Source organism: Rosa rugosa, chromosome 2 (assembly GCF_958449725.1).
Source record: "Rosa rugosa chromosome 2, drRosRugo1.1, whole genome shotgun sequence".
In the NCBI taxonomy this organism is placed as follows: domain Eukaryota; kingdom Viridiplantae; phylum Streptophyta; class Magnoliopsida; order Rosales; family Rosaceae; genus Rosa; species Rosa rugosa.
The window spans coordinates 49,525,227-49,543,868 of NC_084821.1; the positions used below are offsets into that span (position 1 = coordinate 49,525,227).

Below are 18,642 nucleotides of genomic sequence, written 5' to 3' on the forward strand. Positions count from 1 at the left end.
GACATTCATATCACTAATGATTGAAGACTTCGATCAAGCTTGTTGAGGTCGGACTATCTAGAGACTCAAATCTTTGTTGCGCATTGACTAGGGTAAATTTTAATTAAAGATTAATTATATATGATAAATATAATTATGAAAAAATAATAAATAGATAACCATACATCATTTTTTTTACGTAAATACCCCTTATACATATACAATGAAAACCACATTCATTTGGAAGGGTAAATAAGTAAAATTAGAGATTAGAAATAATAAGGAAACCCCAAACCATGATTTGGTCCTACGCTACAGAAATTGGCAGATGAGAAGCGAGCCCTTGCATTTGGCTAATCAGCTCGTACCGGGCTCTCAGCTAAAATTGAATGCACGCATGGTGTTCGTAAAAATGGCTCTGAGAACGTCCCTTGGCCATTTTGAAGGAAGAAATATATATATATTTTTTTTCCTGGTACTCACCCATTGGCTCTCTACGTTTTTGGGTTTTCATCCATTATTCATTTGCTTAATGTATGTGGTCTGCGTCTTGTAGCTCATATTTAGAGGCAAAAAATATTGTCCTTATTTCTTTTCGACTAAATTTTGAAATTCAGCATAATTTCCCGCTCAAATTTTTACCAATTATTTACGAATTAGAAAAACATAGGAGACCAAATTAAATCTCATCTCCAATTAAATTTTGGGACAAATATTGTTTGTCCCCAATTGAAATTTATTTGTCTCTAAGAGCGTTGAATAGACAATTCTGAAAAACAAAACTTTTAGGGACAAAATCAAAGAATTTGTCCCTAATTATGTGTTTGGGGGACGAAAAATTGGTCCATCTCAAAAAAATTTGTCTCTAAATGGATTTTCTCTAGTAGTGTCAGCAATGTACCATACATCATGTTTAATTACCAGAACATGATCGGGGTCCCGGGGATGGACTTTTGCAAGTGTGGGTTGGCTACTAATATTGGGATTCATTTTCTTGAATCTCCTCCTCCAGGACCTCCACAAGTCACTGAAGTTTACCTTAAGGATTTGTGTGCAGTTACCAGAAATTGTAATATCTCAGCTATTAGTTAATTTGTTTCCAGGTTTTTTTTTTTCTTGTTTTTTTTCTTTTATTGTTTCCCTATGCACGGAACCCATCATCACATCACATGGGGAGGGTCTATGCTTCAGCATTTGAGGAAACAACCCCAAGAAAGGTTTGCACACTGACTGACTATAGATATGGAGGAAAAAAGATGTCTTATTATTATTATTTTTTGGTTGGTCAGAAGGAGGGGAATAGATGTCATCTAGTAGAACTACATTTACTAACGCGGACCAGTAATTAGTTCTCTTTCTCTATTTCTTCTCTTGGAATGGGTTTCCTAATTCTTATTGGAGATAAGTTTTCCTATTTTTTTCTCTACAAGGGAATCCGTTTCCTAATACTAATGGGAGACAATTAAGTTTTCCTAGTCCATTAGTAGGACTAGTAGTAATCACCTATAAATAGAGGGAGGGAGGGATTTAACAACATATCTAATCTAAAGAATTGCTGGGCTCTTCCCTCGTATACACCTATCAAATCTCAGATTTAACAACCTAAGATTGTTTGATCAAAATCTTTTTCAAGGTTTCAAACTATGGACTCCTCAGATTGTGGAAAGCTGCCTGAGCACCTGTTGGAGTCAGTTTTAGAGAGATTATCGTCAGCATTAGACTATGTGCGGTTCAGTATTGTTTGTAGGTCATGGAATTCTATAGCAAAGAATGTTCTAAGCAATCGAAGTAGGTTAACACGTCCTCCACTGCTCTTGACTTATACGGGGAAAGAAGAGACATGGAATTTATGCGACATCAGGAATGATAAGGTTCTTGATTTGCAATTGGAATTGCCAAACAAACGATTCTGTGGGTTTTCTAAAGGTTGGTTATTAACTATGGATGAGGATTTCGTAGTAACTCTTATAAATCCGTCATCCAGAGTTAAAGGGAGGAAAACAAAAGAAAATTCAATCATTCGGCTTCCTGCACTCAATCTTCTCAAGACTGATGAAGTATTTAATGCCAAATGGGCTAAATTCTGTGATTATTATGTCTTCAAGGCTACAATCTCAGCAGATCCAATCTCAAATGCAAAGGATTGCATTGTTGTGGTCATACATGAGGACTCGCGTCAAATGGCTTTTATTAGACTCGATAAAGACACAACATGGACTTATATTAAAGAAGGGATTGCTGATATGGAAGATGTTGTTTATGTGAAAGATAAACTCTATACCGTCGATATTTTCGACCAACTTCATTATTTTGCCGCTACCACTGGAGCCAAGTCATTTGACATAAGCAGCATTACAAGATGTTTTGTAGAAGAAGGCATCATCAAGAGATATCTAGTCGAGGTAAGTGGTTATAAACAACCACTGATGGTTAAGAGGTATATGTATTTTGAACCTGATCGAGGTCACCTAATTGGCCGGCGTATGACAACGAAATTCAAAGTTTTCAAATTTGATGCCGATGAGTATATGTGGACTGAAATAAACTCTTTATGTGATGTTGCTCTTTTTGTGGGGGATTCTTCAACCTCTATGTTGGCTCCAGAATGTTATGGATATCTACCAAATTGTATATACTTCGTACATGATTGGGATCGTCGACGATATCATTATGGAAGTCGTGGACCTCGAAATTTTGGTGTGTATAACATAAATACTAAAAGTTTTTTACGGATTGGTACCACAGCTGCAACCCTAATGAAGATGAGCAATCGAACACCAATATGGATTACCCCAAACATTGAGCTGTAAAGAGTGTGAAATTAGAAAGCTTTTTAATTAATTTTCTTTTCACAATTTGTGTCTTCAGGATCTCTCAATATTTTTCTTGTATAAGCTTATTAAATTGAAAATGAATGAGTTAATCTTTGAAATCTATAACTCCAGCACAGTAGTATAGTAATTGTAACATTTATAAATGCCTACTTTTTGCCTTAAAGAGTCCACTTCACAACAAGAAAAATTACTTCTTCTTCTAAAATCTTTGCAACATTTAGATCCTTTTCTATACAAGCGGTAGTCGAATTCTAACGAACTTAAAACTTTTTAATTTACTCTAATATCTCAAAACAATAGATATATGCTCTATAATTAATAGCACATCGTTGCTTAATTGAGAACAGTATAGTGATGATACTGGGGTAATAAAAAAATATAGTGATTAAGAAGTTCAAAGCTGTATACAATTTATCACCCATTCTTATTGATTTTGTATCGCATCTCGACTAACTTACAAGTGATGAGTTAACAAATAGTGTGAGTCCAGTAGTATGTGACATGTATGAACAAATACAAGATCTAAAAAGGCAGAAAACAAATTAAAGTCATTTAGGTTCTGCTCGACAAATTTGGGCTGAAACTCGCAGAAAATTATACAATTAGTTCTCCTTTTTAGGTCTCTTTTAGAAGGAAAAGGAAGCAATACCAAAAACCCAGAGATTGAGAAAAGCCCTTTATAAGGGCGAGCGCACTCCTTGGTTCTCCACATATATAGAGTTACTAATCTCTGCTATTGAAGTTGCTTCATTCTGACGGTCTTACTTGCTTCCCTGAATTTCTGGAGTTTTGAGTGTGACGACAATGCCTTTTTCCGGTGGATTTCATGGTGGTGTTTGTGCTGACTTCTTTGATGACAAATATGGTTTGAATTTTCCTCCGCCTCCCATTTGAACAAAAGTTTCTAACCAGAGCAGTAGAGCACCAAATCCATGGAGGTTTTGCCACAAAGAATAAGAATGTGAAGGTGACTCATCTTCATCAAAATCATTGGCTTTGACCACAACGCCCATATGCTGTAATTGTTTCTCAAATCACTCATGCGTTCATATGAGAGAGATGTCACCAACACAGTTTGAAGTTTCAATTTTATACTTTTGAATTCCATTAACTATTCATCAACATAATGTACGTTACTCTCAGTTTTGGTACTCTCTAGACAAGTCAAGATCAAAATATTGCATTGCAAAAATCTTAAAGGACGCTATTATGTATTGTAATGATCGTGAAAATTCACTAAAACATTGTCGTTAAAATTTATTTTGTCGTTCGTTACAATAATCATCTACAAGCATTACCCATTTCAATTTTATTCAATGACCTATATATCTTTAAGAATTTAGGAACTACCTAAAAGTAGGGTTTCTTCCTAGAACGTGCCTCCACATGCGGCTCCTTTGGTGTTCTCTTCGTGCCTCTCCTACTTCTTGTCTGGCGGCTCCGTCGCCAAGGCATGCTTTGGTCTCGTCGCGGTGAGTATGTTTTTCTCACTCATCCGATGAGGCTTTTAGGTTGGACATTGTTGTGGTCGAATGCTTGATTTGTTCGGATCCGTTTGGATTCATTTTGGCCGTGTTTGTTTTCCTTCATATAAGGACTAGATAGGAAAACAAAAATCAAATCTGACAATTTGTCATGTTTGGAGGCCCAGATATGATTGGGCCGAAAATCTTAAGTCCTATCAAAGATAGATAACAAATCCAATTAAAATGGTATCATAAAACAAAGGGAAATTCGTCCAAACAGTGTCTGAACTTTTCCAGACTATTAATTTTCATACCTATACTTTGAAAAATGTCATAATGGTACCTGAAGTTTTGGCCCCGACCCAATTTTCGTACCTAGCAACAGTAAAGTCGTCAATGACGTTAAATTTTCAGGGATATTTTCGTCATTTTACTATTCATCTTCTCTCACCACTCGTCTCCATCCTCTTCTTTTCCTCCACCGAAACCATGACATTCCCAGAAAACCCTCTGTGCTCAAATCTCTCTCTCTCTGTCTCTCTCTTTCTGAGGATGGAAATAGACGGCTTTGATCGGCTCCCGGACCCCGTGATCCTCCAGATCTTCGACCTGGTCTCGGACACCAAGACCCTCATTCGCTGCCTCGCCATTTCAAAACCCTTTAACTCCCTCGTCCCCCACATCGACTCCCTAGTCCTCATCGTCAACCACCTCATCTCCTCCGACTCCGACAACGACGTTTCCAACCTCCTTGCCTCTGCACTTTCCGTCGGTGTCGGTGATGCGATCGATACAGGGTTCGGGAAACGATGTGTCGTTGTCCCAGACGAGCTCGTCGTTGATGACGATGTGTTTGCCGACGCTGCTTAGTCTTTCGCCCATGATTTCCGGGGGACGCTGGGATGCAGGGTGGAGTGGGTTGCAGTGTTCAGAGCGTCGTCTCCTCCGACTCCTACTCCGAATGACTGGCGACGGTGGCAGAGTGAAGCCCGAAAGCTTCTCGGGTTTTCCGATGTAGTTTCTGAAGAGAGAAGAGAGAGAGACAGGGTTGGCCTCGGCACAAAACCGAGGCATTTTGTTCAAAACCATCTACCGAGGCAAATACACCATACAAGCTGACGAGTTTGAGGTTTGATCTCCAGATATATTAACAGATATGGAGGAGAAGAAAGGAGATGAAGAAAACAGAGAAAAAGAAAGAAGAAATAGAAGAATTGGAGAAGGAACAATTGAGATTTTGGGCTACTGGTATTTGCAACTTAAGAAGAAAAATTAATAGTAAGAAACTTTGTGGCTGGGAATCTGGAATGAAGGAGGAAGAGAGAGAGAGATACTTGCAGAGGCTGCAACACGAGAAGGAAGATGACAGAATGGTCAAAGAAAAAGTGTTTTTAAACTAAATGATATATATAATTTTTGTTGACCAGATACTAACGACAGGCAAGCATCCTGGTGGTTGGGGCGTTCATTCCCATATGTGTTGGGATGGGTTGGGGTTCGAGTCTCCCCAACGTTAAAGTTTGGGGATTATTTTGGATTTTCATTGTTTTAAAATTAATTTACTGTACCAAAATACATGAAGTACCGCTTTTACCCCTGAAAATTTAACGCCGTTGACGACTTTACTGTTGCTAGGTACGAAAATTGGGTCGGGACCAAAACTTCAGGTACCATTATGACATTTTTCAAAGTATAGGTATGAAAATTAATAGTCTGGAAAAGTTCAGACACTGTTTGGACGAATTTCCCTAAAACAAATCCAACTTCTTAATTCTCTTTTTCGACTCATCCCGACGGCGCAAAAAGCTTCAGCCCTTCATCTTGCTAATCTTATCGTACCTGCTCCGTCCCAATTTTTCGGCCATATTTGCAGCCATTTTCGACTTCTTCCGATCGTCTTCGATCTGTCCTCGGTGTTTCTGGAGAAGCTATCGTCGCTCAAGGGTAACAATTTTGCCAACGTGTTTTTGAAGCCGAATATTACCGATCAAGTTCCACCTCTCAGGCCTCAGAGTGACGGTGAAGCACAAGAGCGAGACGGAGCATCAAACGCAGTATCAGCTTCTTCTCCAGGTCCAATTGCTGGGACTGCACGGCGGTCCAGAGTTTTTTCAAAGAGAAATGACTCAGATTCATCGAGATAAACGTCAACGCTTATCCTCAAAGAGAGCAAGAGCTAAGAGGATCGGGCGACCAGTAGTCGTCGGTGCTTCAGATTTTCTTCAACTACGGTGAGTTTGACCAGTAGTTGAAGGAGATGATTGGGTCGAAATGCCTTGACGATGCGCCAGCTTCGCCTGTTTACGGGTTCGATGATCTCGAGGAGGAACTGACAGATCAGATGATAGGGATCGTGAGGGTGAGCTTGCCGATTCAGGACTGTCTGATGAAGATGAAGATTGTGAAGACTTCTCCAATCAGCCAAAAAAATGGTTGTTTTTGGCTTATCCAATCAGCCATAAATATATGCCTACCAAACATGGTATTGGAAAGTTGCAAGACTTCTCCAATCTTATCTAATGAAGTCTGATCAGGATTGGATTTCTAATCCAATCCAATCCATGGTGCCAAACACAGCCTTTGGGGAGGAGCTCATGCACTCAGGGCTGCTGCCTTGGATTTCAAGGGGAGATGGAGAGGCTGTGTGTTCCGTTAGGACGAGATTCTATAGGGAGCGGGTTTGGCCGCTCGGATCTTGATGGATCCAATTTTGGTGTGTGTGCAGCTTTCTTCAACTTGGGTGGCAATTCGTTGGCGGGTGGGCATCAGACTGGGTCGACGGCGGCGGATACTACGGCGGTGTTGGTGCAAGTTTATGGGGTCTGTCATCTTCATCGGAGCATTGGCTTGGGATTCTGGTGGTGGACTCAGTGTGTTGGCCTCGTGGTGTTGGGCCGTGGCTTTGGGCTAGTCTACTGGTTTTGTTGGGCTTAGTGGGCTATTTGCTTTTTAGATCTAGCTTGTTGTTCAATAATTCCCTTTTTTGGGAGGTAGTGGGCTCCCGCCAGGTCTAGACATTTTTTATCTTAGTTTTTTTTTTTTTCCCTAGTTCTTAGTTACCTCGATCACTTTTAACTCGATTGGGTTTGTCTTGTCTATGCTAGTTGAAGCTCCTCTAGGAGCCTTTGTAGAAATACTTGGTTTCAACGTACCACAATGGCGTGCTCAGCGTTTGGAGTCAGGTAGAATAGATTGCCTACGAGGCAAGGTATTTTTGTTAGCATAGACTATTCTGAGCTACAAATGTCAAAATATAGTAATTTTTTTGTACTATTCTTTGCCCATGAACCAAGACCGTATTAATGTATGTGCACTTCATCTAAAAAAAAATGACCTATATATATCTTTAACATAAGAAGTATTTAGACAATCAAATGAAGTCCAATTTGACCATACAAACATGTTTGTTGTAGATAACCAATGGATTCAACTAATTGTTTTGTCATTAGAAATAGGCGATGATTTTGAAAAGGCCTACCATTTTCTTTATTCACCCTCAATGCTCAGTACACCCTACATATTAATTTTGATTATTAAATTTACTTATCTAACCCATTTCTGTTTCCAGAAATATCATTTATATGACATATCTAAATAAATAAATTAATTAACGAAAATCTCTCATTTAATTTATACCAATAAAAAAACTAAAATATATTAATGTTTCCTAATGAAATCATAATCTGATTTACTTCCTTTTTTTTTCTTTTAGTTTCAGTGTTCGTCTATTTCAATCCATGTCAAAAGATTAGTAAGTTAACAACTATAAGCAGTGAAGAAGGGATTGATTTTTTTTTTCTTTCGTGTTTTAAATTTATACTTTCAGTGTTCACAAAGGGTATTCCAAATATTTTGATGAAATTAACATTAACAATTTTGTGAACTGAATAACGAATTAATGTTGAGGAGGCAACAAAAGACAAAAAAATAGTAATAAATGATAATTTGGGTGGAGAAGATTAAGATTGATGATATCCAATGAGAAATTAATGCACTTATTAGTATGTAATTAATTAGTTATGTATTTCGTTTTCCCTACAGATTTGTATTTTAGAAAATTAGTGCACTTATTAGTCATTTTGCAGTTGGGTAATATAGTCTTTCAATAATTCAAATGTCTGTAGGGTGAACTAAGAAAATTGTAGGGTGACAATAGCCGCACCCTTTTGAAAATCCTCATTTATCCTCTTTTATGTATTTCTCACTTTTATGGTGCGTTTGGTGCACAAAATTGAATTGGATATACAACCCCTTCGATTGAAGAAAAAAAGAAAAATAGAGGCTAGCTAACTTCCGACTTTCATAAAAGTTGAAGGAAGAAGATCGATTATCTCATGAAGGAAACTTGACTTTTCCAATCCTCACAAAAATGGTGGGATATTAACTCTTTCTAAATAATCAATCCACTTCCTTTAATTATACTTGGATACATTCGTTCAGATGCATTTATAGGCTATTGCAGGTTTGGGCAATAGTCTAGCTTGGGCTTCTTTATCGTTATCATACACTCAGAGGTGGCATTGTTATAAAAAAAAAAAAAAAAAAAAAAATCTATATATATATATATATATATATATATATATATATATTAAAATAATAATAATAATAATAATAATGGTGCTGTTCAATTCAAAGCGAGAAAGCGCGGGAAATTTGAAATTCCGTTTTATATAATATCTATCAGGGAAGAAAAAACAAAAAGTCCAAAACAGTGAACACCACGTCCCAGAGGGAGAGCGTTTGGGTCGTTGAAAATCCACGCGCGCGCGTCGGATCACATGCCCGTTTATCACGCAAAGCAGCGTACATGAGAGTGTGTGTGCACTGTGCAGAGAGTTCGTACAACTCTTATCTCTCTGCAAAAATTCGCGACTGTGTTGCCGGAAAAGCAATAAAACAGACCATTTACCAGCTTACTTTTTTGACGGACAATTTGCACGCCACAACTGGACCTTGGTTAACCAGTTAAACCCAACCAGTACCCATTCACCAATGAACTTGCAGAGCACGAATCCAAGTTTTGAACCCAAAAACAAAAATCTGGAATATCTGTTTGTTTTCCGTTTAATGCACCACGTGCCATTACTTTTCATGACCAAATTGACATCACCAACACCATTACTAACACTAACCAAATTCAGCAAAAATATATGCAGAGTGAAATGAATTAAGCCACAACAACATTCAGGTAATTAAAATGCAAAGTTCAATTGAAAATGCAAAGTTCTCCAGTACTCTTCCATCACCAAAACATGAACTGAGTAATAGGCCACGAAATCCACACAGTAATAGTAGTCTAGTACCAAATGCAAATCCAGCCACAACAACTTTCAGGTAATTAAGAGAGTACGATCAACCAATAGACTTAATCCTAAACCGGAAATTAAACTAACAGACTCAACGTACGAACGAAATTATTCAAGCTAAGGGATATAGTAGTACTACTCGATCAGTGCTCATGAGGATGGATAGATCTAGCTCCTTACTGGCTCCTTTTGGTGGTTTTCTTCTTGATCTTCTTCTTCTTCTTCTTGGAGGAAGAGGACTCACCAGGACCGTCCATGGCCTCCAGAAGCTTGAAGCACATCATCAGGCGCAGATAAGCATCCACAGTGGTGAACATGACCTTCTCGCTCGTCAGCCTATCGTAGTCTTCGCGGTAAAAAATTCCCCAGCGGTTGCAGTACGCCTGCCTCCGATACCAGTAAACCCTCTCCGGCTTGATGACCTCAAACGCCTTCCCGAGCACCGTCATGGTGAGCTTCTCAAAGTCGTAGCGAGCCACGTCCAGATCGTGCCTCTGCATCCCTTTGACGGCGAGCTGGTTCAGATCCACGGCGTTCTTGATCTGGATGCCGTGCCTGGCCTCGAGCCTCTTGGCGACCTTGGCCATGTTGGTGCCGAGGACGACGACCCTAGGGTTTTGGAAGAAGGCCTTGACGACCTTGGGCGCGTCGTCGTAGGGAAGCTCGTCGGACCACCAGGGGCGGTACTCGGAGCCAGGGAGCTCGTACATGAGGCAGTGAGAGCCGACGCAGAGGGTGAGGAGGTCGAAGGTCTGGTCGGTTTCGTCGTAGGGGCGGGAGCCGTAGAAGGGGGAGTGTTGCTCGGCGACGAGGCCGACGAAGATGGAGTCGGGGCTGAAGGTGGTGGGGGCGCCGGGGAGAGGAGGCTTGGTGTTGGAGGCTTTGGAGCGGAGGACCTCCTTGAGCCACTTGGAGGCGACGGCTTCGTTGTCGGTGAGGACGGTGAGGATGCGCTTGGAGTCCACGTGGACGGTGTAGAGGTCGTGGAGGTACTCGGTGTAGACGCGGATGACCTCCGGCTCTGCGATCTCCTCGACTGAAACCTCGAGCACCATTTTTGCACAGCTTTTTTCTCTGAAGAGAGAGAGAGTAGTACTGGTGTGGTGGTGGAATTGGCGTGACCTCTACACGGGTGGTTATATAGGAAAGAAAGTGGGGCCTGCTCGACGATGAGTCACACCGTCACAGCACTGTTACCGTATCATATACTTTTGTTTTTTTACCTCATTTTTTACCTGCTGATAGTCTCTCTTTGTATTCGAACCTTCTGGATTGGGTTTTTTTTTTTTCTGTTTGACCGGGTATATTTTACTGAGAGTAGAGGCGTGGTTTTACAGTGGCAGCACCCTCGTGTCAAATTTGGAAAATTTTAGTTCTTAATTACTCCATTGACGTTGATCGAGAGTGCACAAAAGGAATGGATTTGTTAACTGCAGAAGTAGGTTAAACTGGTAAAGTTATCGAGTGAGTAAGTTTTTTGGCAGTCAAATTACGCTTTTAGCCTTGAAGAATCCTTTTCTGAGTTTAAGAGCTGACAACTGTTATATACCAAAAAAAACAATTGCTACCACATAGGCACATACCAGCAGGGTTTGCCATGAATTGCATAAAGACTAGAGCTAGCTCTGACCTTGACCTATATAAACAAGGAGGGCTAGGAGTGGTGGAATCTTTTTATTACTGCAAGTTGTTGAAGGGTAAAACTAAAACTGAAATAGTAATCACAAAGAAAAATAGAGACCAAATAGAAAAAGCCGGAACCGATCAAAATGCACCAACTCTTATTACTTCGGGTAATATTCGAGTTCCAATTAGCGGATATAAAGATTAGTCCAAAAATAAAAATAAAATAAAATGTTCTGAAAACCAAAAAAGTAAAAACATTTGCACCAGCCGGGAATCGAACCCGGGTCTGTACCGTGGCAGGGTACTATTCTACCACTAGACCACTGGTGCCGTAGTTGACAACAAAGCAAATTCAACAGACAAGTAGACAGTAATGAGCTTACACGTGTAATCATATACACTTTAGGTTTGCCGCACTGGTTTTTTGGTTCAAATGTTCACATTGGAATTCTTTTACAAGAATTGAAGAAAATGTCACATGAAATCAAGTATCTCTCTTTCTTTTTTTTTTTTTTTTACATTGCACTTTTACTAAACTCGACCATGTTTAAGGAGCGAGGAAAACTGCAAATAGCTAGGTTGTACATGCTTGAGTCCCTCTTATGAACACTTGCATCCACAAAGTGTTTCTTCGGGAAATAGACAGTTTATATGAAGAAATATTTATATAAGAGTGTTTTCAGCTGAAGCAGAAGTAGATTTGTGTCTTGTGATATGAAAAGAGTACTCCACCATAATATCGTTTTCCATAAGGTTTGGAAATACAAAATTAGAGAGGAAACGCATTAGACATTGACATATCCATGTGGTGTGTATAAAAAAGAAATTGACTTGCATCAAATGTTATGATGTTAAAGGACATTCCCTCTAATTAAATTCACTCGAACCACATGATCATTCCCTGGCCTCTTTTCATTCTTACTATTTTCAAAAGTATCCATGCACTCTTTTATTGAGTGATAGTTCATTTTGATTCTTTAGATATTCAAGTGATCAGTTGCATAAGACCAGATCTTTATCACCTAAATTCTGTTCTTCCACTATTTTTCTATAAGTTAGTATTTAATTCTTCTCTTTAAATTGAAATGGTCCTTGGAAACATTATTAATAAAGGCAATTGTGTATTTCAAAAACAGAGAAGACAAAAGCAAATTTTCAGAAACTCCTTGCCTTCGCTACTAACCCTAATAAACGAGCACATTACACATCCTCCAATGGCGGATCCCTTCTCTGCAATGCAGACAAGGACTAGATCAATCTTACCGGAAAAAGGAAACCACTCCGTCCTACAATTAATGTTACAGCCTAGTTACATTTCCGGTAAAACTACAGCTAAGCGTTAACCACTTAATTAACTTCTCGAGGAAGCCACCTCCTAATAGGGCCGGAAAGTAGAAAAGTCAATACCTGAATTTTTTTTTCATTTTTGGTAAACAAAATTTAATTCCAGCAATAAATCCAAACTACGGGCAACGGATAGAAAAACAAAAGAAGTGAAACCACGCGCGCGCGTTGGGTTCATGCGTTTCCCAAACGGGCCAAACCAGTACCATCACGCAAGGCATTGCAGACTCTGCAACTCTCGCCGGAATAGTAAAAGAGAATCTCTACTTTTTTGACGAAAATCACAGGCCACAGCTAAGCAATAGTGACCGGAAACCACTACTGATCGAGGAAGCAGTAATATTAATTAACAAGCCAATTAAACCAAGCAACAACAACAACAACCTTGAAATTAATTCAACCAATTAATTGTAAACCCTAATCATGCAGCTAGTTCACCAAGAGATTTAACCAGGGAATTAATTAAGCTGAAACAAAATGCAGGTTTTCTACGGATTTTTAAGACTAGATCCGAGTCCAAATTAGAAGAAACTAATTAAGCAAACACAATTAACAACGACCTTGAAATTATTCAACTGATGAGTTTAATTAAACCCTAAACCACTTAACCAAGAGATTAATGCTAACCAGGTTAGCAGACCAGGCAATCACTACCGGCTTACTTACTGGCTCCTTTTGGTGGCCTTCTTCTTCTTCTTGGTGGCGCCGGAGAGCCGAGCTCCGTGAATGGCCTCCACAAGCGCGGTGCCGATCAACAAGCAGAGATGGGTGTCAAGAGTACTGAACTTGACCTTCTCGTCGCAGAGCCGCTCGTCGTACGAGTCTTGGCCGTAGAGGCCTTCTTCGTAGGTCCACCACTCGTAGAGCTTCTCCTCCGGCCTGATGACGTCGAAGTGCTTCCCCAGCACGGTCATGGCGAGGCGGTCCAGATCGTAGCGGCCGAGGTCCAGATCGTCCCTCTTCATCCCTCGGATCGCGAGCTCGTTCAGATCGACGGCCTTCCTGATCTCGATCCCGTGCGTTTTCTTCAGCTTGTTGGCCACCTTAGCCATGTCCCTTCCGAGCACCACCACCCGGGGGTTCTCAAAGAAGGCCTTGACGACCTTCGGCGTCCCGGGGTAGTCCGGCCAAGGGAGGCGGTACATGAGGCAGTGGGACCCGACGCAGACGGTGAGGAGCTCGTAGGGGTGGTCCTGGAGGCCGCCGGGGCCGTACACTTCGTAGTCCATGTCGGCGATTAGGCCGACGAAGATGGAGTCGGGCCTGAACTTGGGGTTAGGGTTCAGCGGCTTGGTGTTGGAGGCGGTGGACTTGAGGACCTCGGTGAGCCATTTGCCGGCGATGTTGTCGTCGCGGGTGGCGACGGTGAGGATCTGCGTGGAGTCCACGTGGACGGTGTAGAGGTTGTGGACGGCGGCGCGTCTGTGGTAGAGCTTTGGGACTACGTCGAGTTCTACGGCGGTTCGAGGCTCCGGCTTCATGAACTTCACGGCGATTTCCAGCACCATCTTCGCTCTCTCTCACTCCAAAGCTTTGTGAAACGAAATCGGTTGCACAGTTGCAGAGAAATTTTGTGGAGCAGTGAGGCTGAATTGGCGTGACCGCGGTGGTAATAAAAGAGGCGAAGCCATGGGGTCCATGCAGCTTAGTCACTGGACTGTTCTCTTTCGATCGGGTCACTGCAGTGTGACCTTATCAAACCTGCAGGAGATTCAGTTTCACTAAAAGTAACCAAAGGCAGGTATGGTAAATTACTCTCTTACCCTTCAAGAATCATTTTTCTTTGACAAAATAACTGAATTACCCCAGGCTTATACCATGATTATCAATTTACCCCCTGACATTTTAATTTTGATTATTTACACCCTCACTTTACTAATTGTTGCCGATTTAGTCCCTACTGTTAACTTTTAGACGTTTCATCCAATTTCTCCATTAACTTAGTTAGCATGTAGGGAGCATTTTCGTCTTTTCAATTGTCTATCGAAAAAAAATTAAACAAATAAACAATCAATGTCAGATTTTAGGAGAGAGGGATATGGGGAGAGATGAAATCTGTCACCAACAATTCTTCGTTAATATGTGACTATGTGAGAGCTTTATTGGTCTCTTACCTTGAGTTAATATGTGCCTAAATTATGTTGGACAGTAAATATTATCCTCCATTGACGAGAGAAATGAACCCAGAAAGCCCACAAGCCTTCAAGTGCGATGGAAATATGATGCATATTAGATCAGAAACACAATTTCTCAAACCATTGTTCGCCTGCAACCAAGTGACAGTAGTGGGTAAGATCTAATTCGATTTCTACTCAACCACAAGAATGGTTGAGACTAATTATGTAGTCAGAGATATGAGCAAACGACACCTAGTCTATAAAATGAATTATTTTTTCCAATGATTTTAATTTAATTAAACAACTAAGCAAAAATCACACCCACATACATAATGCTGGCTTTGCCAAATTCATTGGCTCCAACAAGTGAAGAAGTCTCTCTCGCCAGATCCAGATGCCAGAATGCTCATGTATCGACTGCACCCTTTCATCATTGGGTTCATCGATCGGTGGCATGTCTCTCTTCAGATCCCTCTCTCTTAAAATTTGACATTGATTGTTGGTTTGATTTTTTATTTTTTTTTTGCTAGACAATTGGAAAGACGAAAATACTCTCACATGCTAACGAAGCTAACGGAGAAATTAGATGAAAAGTCCAAAAATTAACGGTAAGGGGTAAATCAGCAACAATTGAAAAAGTTGGGGTGTAAATAATCAAAATTAAAATGTCATGGGGTAAATTGACAATCATGGGATAAATCAGGGGTAATTTAACTATTTTGTCAAATAAAAATTTAGCTTGGTTTATCTTTGCTTTGCCATCCTTAGCATAAGGTAAGTCCTCAATTTCTCAAGGCCTGATAAGATAAGCTTATCTCTTGTATCCAAAACTGCAACATTGATTTTTATTTCTCCACTTAAATTTTCTTATATTGAACTAATATAATGTAGAAAAATTAAATATACACACCCTTTTTTTATTGATACACATCCCCAATCCTACTTATTTTTTGGAACAAAGTAAATTCCAACAATACCCTACAAACACAAAGCAAAAAAAGATGATATAGGGTTATGGATTGATGAATGCCAGTGAGAGAGGCTGTGAACTAGGTGGGGCAAATCACAATGATGAAGGGCGATGCTCGACAAAAGTTAAGAATGACCATTGGGAGCCAACAGGTAGCTTGGTAGGGAGATGCGGACAATCTTATTGATTCTGACAATATATATATATATATATATATATATATATATATATATATATATATATATATATATATATATATTGAATATTTCTTCAGTTTGGTTGAATGGATGAAATATCAGTGTTTTTTTTTTAAGGGTTTGGAACCCAGCCTAGCTGGGAGGCTCAGCCTCACGCCCGGTTCCAATTATTATAGATAAGCTACGAGGGGGACATAAACCTAAACCCCGTGCCATACAAAGAGAACAAAGGAAAACAAAAAATGAAAATGATACAAAAAACAACTTGGAACCCCCAAGGGGCCCAAACAAAAAGGAGAGCTCTAAGAGATCCGATAACTAGTTCGTGAATTATAATCATGACTGTACTGAGCATTGATGAACGAAGGAGGGGAAATCCACCAGACAGATCCTTCATTCAATGCGCCGTAGTTAGCCAGCTTATCTGCCACACTGTTGCCTTCTCTATAGATATGTGAGACATGAAAAGTCATTTGACTAGCTTGAAGCAGACAATTATGCCACCGAGTTCTAACTCTGCAAGGAATAAGGCTTGGGGCACGAAAGTAATGCAGGACAAGCATTGAGTCCGTTTCCAACCATATGTGAGTCCAACGCCTAACCGAAGCCACCTGAATGGCTTCAATAACGGCGAGAACCTCAGCATCTATGGTACTAGGAACATCAACTCTGGTAGAGAAAGCACCAACAAATTTTCCATCTACATCCCTAAAAATACCTCCATACCCAGCCCTTGTAGCATCTCTAAAGGACCCATCAGTGTTCACTTTTAGCCAATGATCAGGTGGAGGACACCATTTCACAGGTTTGAATGATTGTGCACTGCACCTCAGCGGTGATATTTCCAGTAGCAAAAAAATTGGAAGAGCCGAAGCAGAATTGGTATAGGGTTTGAAAACTATGTGAGCAGCTTCTTTTAGAACCAAAATGAAACGATGTGTAAAGCGCCCCAAATTAAAAATAATGTCCTCATTTCTGAGTCTATTCTGTTCAGTCCAAGTAAACCAAAGCAGGCTACACACAGCCATCCTCCACAATATCTTCGAAGCTGGGGATAGGCGCTGAAGCAAATCAGCAGAAAACAAGAAGTCCAGGTTTGGTTGCTGCCAAAGAGGGAGACGGAAAAGAGAGAACAGCCAAGCCCAAATTTTTTGTAGATAACTATCAATTTTAGCCTTTCCATTAAAAACTTGCCATGCTACTAGGCTCTTTTTTGGCTGAATACACTGGTGCCAAATTAGTTTTCCCCAATGGACGGTCGCATCATGAGGAGACAAGAAACTGTAGGCCTCTTTATGTGAAAAGAAACAAGTTTCAGACATGCTGCAAATTCCCACATATTGGCCTCAATCTATGGACTTGCATAATCCAACTGTGAATGGGAACAGATAAATTATTGGAAGCCATGGCCTCAGCTTCAAAAATATTTTACCCCCCAAGCTTTCCAATTTCAGTCAGCCGTGTCCAATTTCAAAAATATTTTATTGTTTTCGTGGTAGCTTTCCAAACGACATTAGTGTTTTGGAAGGTTTTGCTTATGCTGCAGGAAACCTCTCTGAACTACACAAATGTCATTCCCAAACTGGTTATGTGTTCACCATGGATAAGACCGTGATATCTTGGACGTCTACAAAACAGACCCTAGTCGCTACTTCTTCGAACCATGCAGAGATTATTGCTCTTCACGATGTGGTTTGTGAATGTATATGGCTTAAATCCATAATTACGCATGTTCGAAGCAATTGTGGTTTGAAGTCTACCACAGATGAGCCTACAAACATTTATGAGGATAATGCTGCTTGTATCAAACAAATGAAACAAAGCTACATCAAAGGCGACAACACCAAGCATATAATCAGCAATAACAGAAACTCCTCAAGATCAAAGTGAACCAGGTTCGATCTAAGGACAATGTGGCAGACTTGTTTACTAAGTTACTGCCCAAATCCACTTTCAAGAAACATGTTGCAAGCATCGATTTATCTGAACTCCCATGATTGTAGTCATCAGGAGGAGATGCAGACGTCAGGAGGAGATGTCTACATGTTTGGTATTGAAACGTGAAGGGTGTATGTTGTACTCTTTTTCTCCTTCGACTGAGGTTATTTTTGTCCCACTGGGTTTTTGTTACTCGACAAGGTTTTTGACGAGGCAACGAGAGAAACACAGGGTTTGGGTGACACAAGGGGGGTGTTCAAGTATATCTGAATTATTATTTTTTTTTTTTTGAGAAACTGTCAACTCAATTTTATTAATAATAAACATAATAAAAATTACAACTGATAGATGTAGAAATTACATCAAAATATAAAATAGCAAGAGAAATACTAGATGCAACATGACATCGGAAATAAAACCTAGCAAGGGTACGAAGGGATGCAATTAAACATTTGATGAAGCACCAGACATAATCCAGGCTATGTAAAACGGTACCAATAGTATGGCCGACCATACTTCTACGCAAAGAAATACGTCGAATAGAGGGTAACATTCTATCAAGATAACCGCGTAATATGACCGACCTTGCCTACTCCACACAAAATAATGCGTTGAATAGAGAGCAATCTTCTACCTAAGTAACCAAAGAAGCAATTCCAACAATCAGATAAATTTAGGGCCGAAAAAAAGTCTCCTTGATCCCAAATACGAACCCAACCAGCTTCGGGCTCATTCACCAGCTACACAGCCCCAAGAAGGAAGGCCCAGCCCAAACTCCTACTTGAGCAATCCAACAGAGCAGAGGCCCAAACCCACAAGGGTCTACAGTGGGCACCCAACACCTCTCTGGGCACCAGCCGTGCTC

At 40.2% G+C, this 18,642-nt stretch overlaps 1 protein-coding gene and 1 non-coding gene across 2 annotated transcripts; one reads left to right on the forward strand and one right to left on the reverse strand.

Moving 5' to 3' along the window:
- The first annotated feature begins 1,622 nt into the window (after positions 1–1,622).
- Positions 1,623–2,937, forward strand: LOC133730911 (F-box protein At2g17690-like). The gene is made up of 2 exons (XM_062158413.1): positions 1,623–2,381; positions 2,848–2,937. Exons 1-2 carry the CDS (start codon positions 1,623–1,625, stop codon positions 2,935–2,937), a joined length of 849 nt encoding a protein of 282 aa, XP_062014397.1.
- An 8,533-nt stretch (positions 2,938–11,470) lies between these two features.
- TRNAG-GCC (transfer RNA glycine (anticodon GCC)) lies at positions 11,471–11,541 on the reverse strand. The gene has a single exon. It is a non-coding gene; the product is annotated as a tRNA-Gly (tRNA).
- Between the last annotated feature and the right edge of the window lie 7,101 nt (positions 11,542–18,642).

Bases quoted from the DNA above. Each gene is read 5' to 3' on its own strand.
- LOC133730911 (XM_062158413.1), top strand. From the start codon at position 1,623: ATGGACTCCTCAGATTGTGGAAAGCTGCCTGAGCACCTGTTGGAGTCA. The intron at 2,382-2,847 runs GTAAGTGGTTAT...TTGTGTCTTCAG, and splicing joins TCAAGAGATATCTAGTCGAG to GATCTCTCAATATTTTTCTT.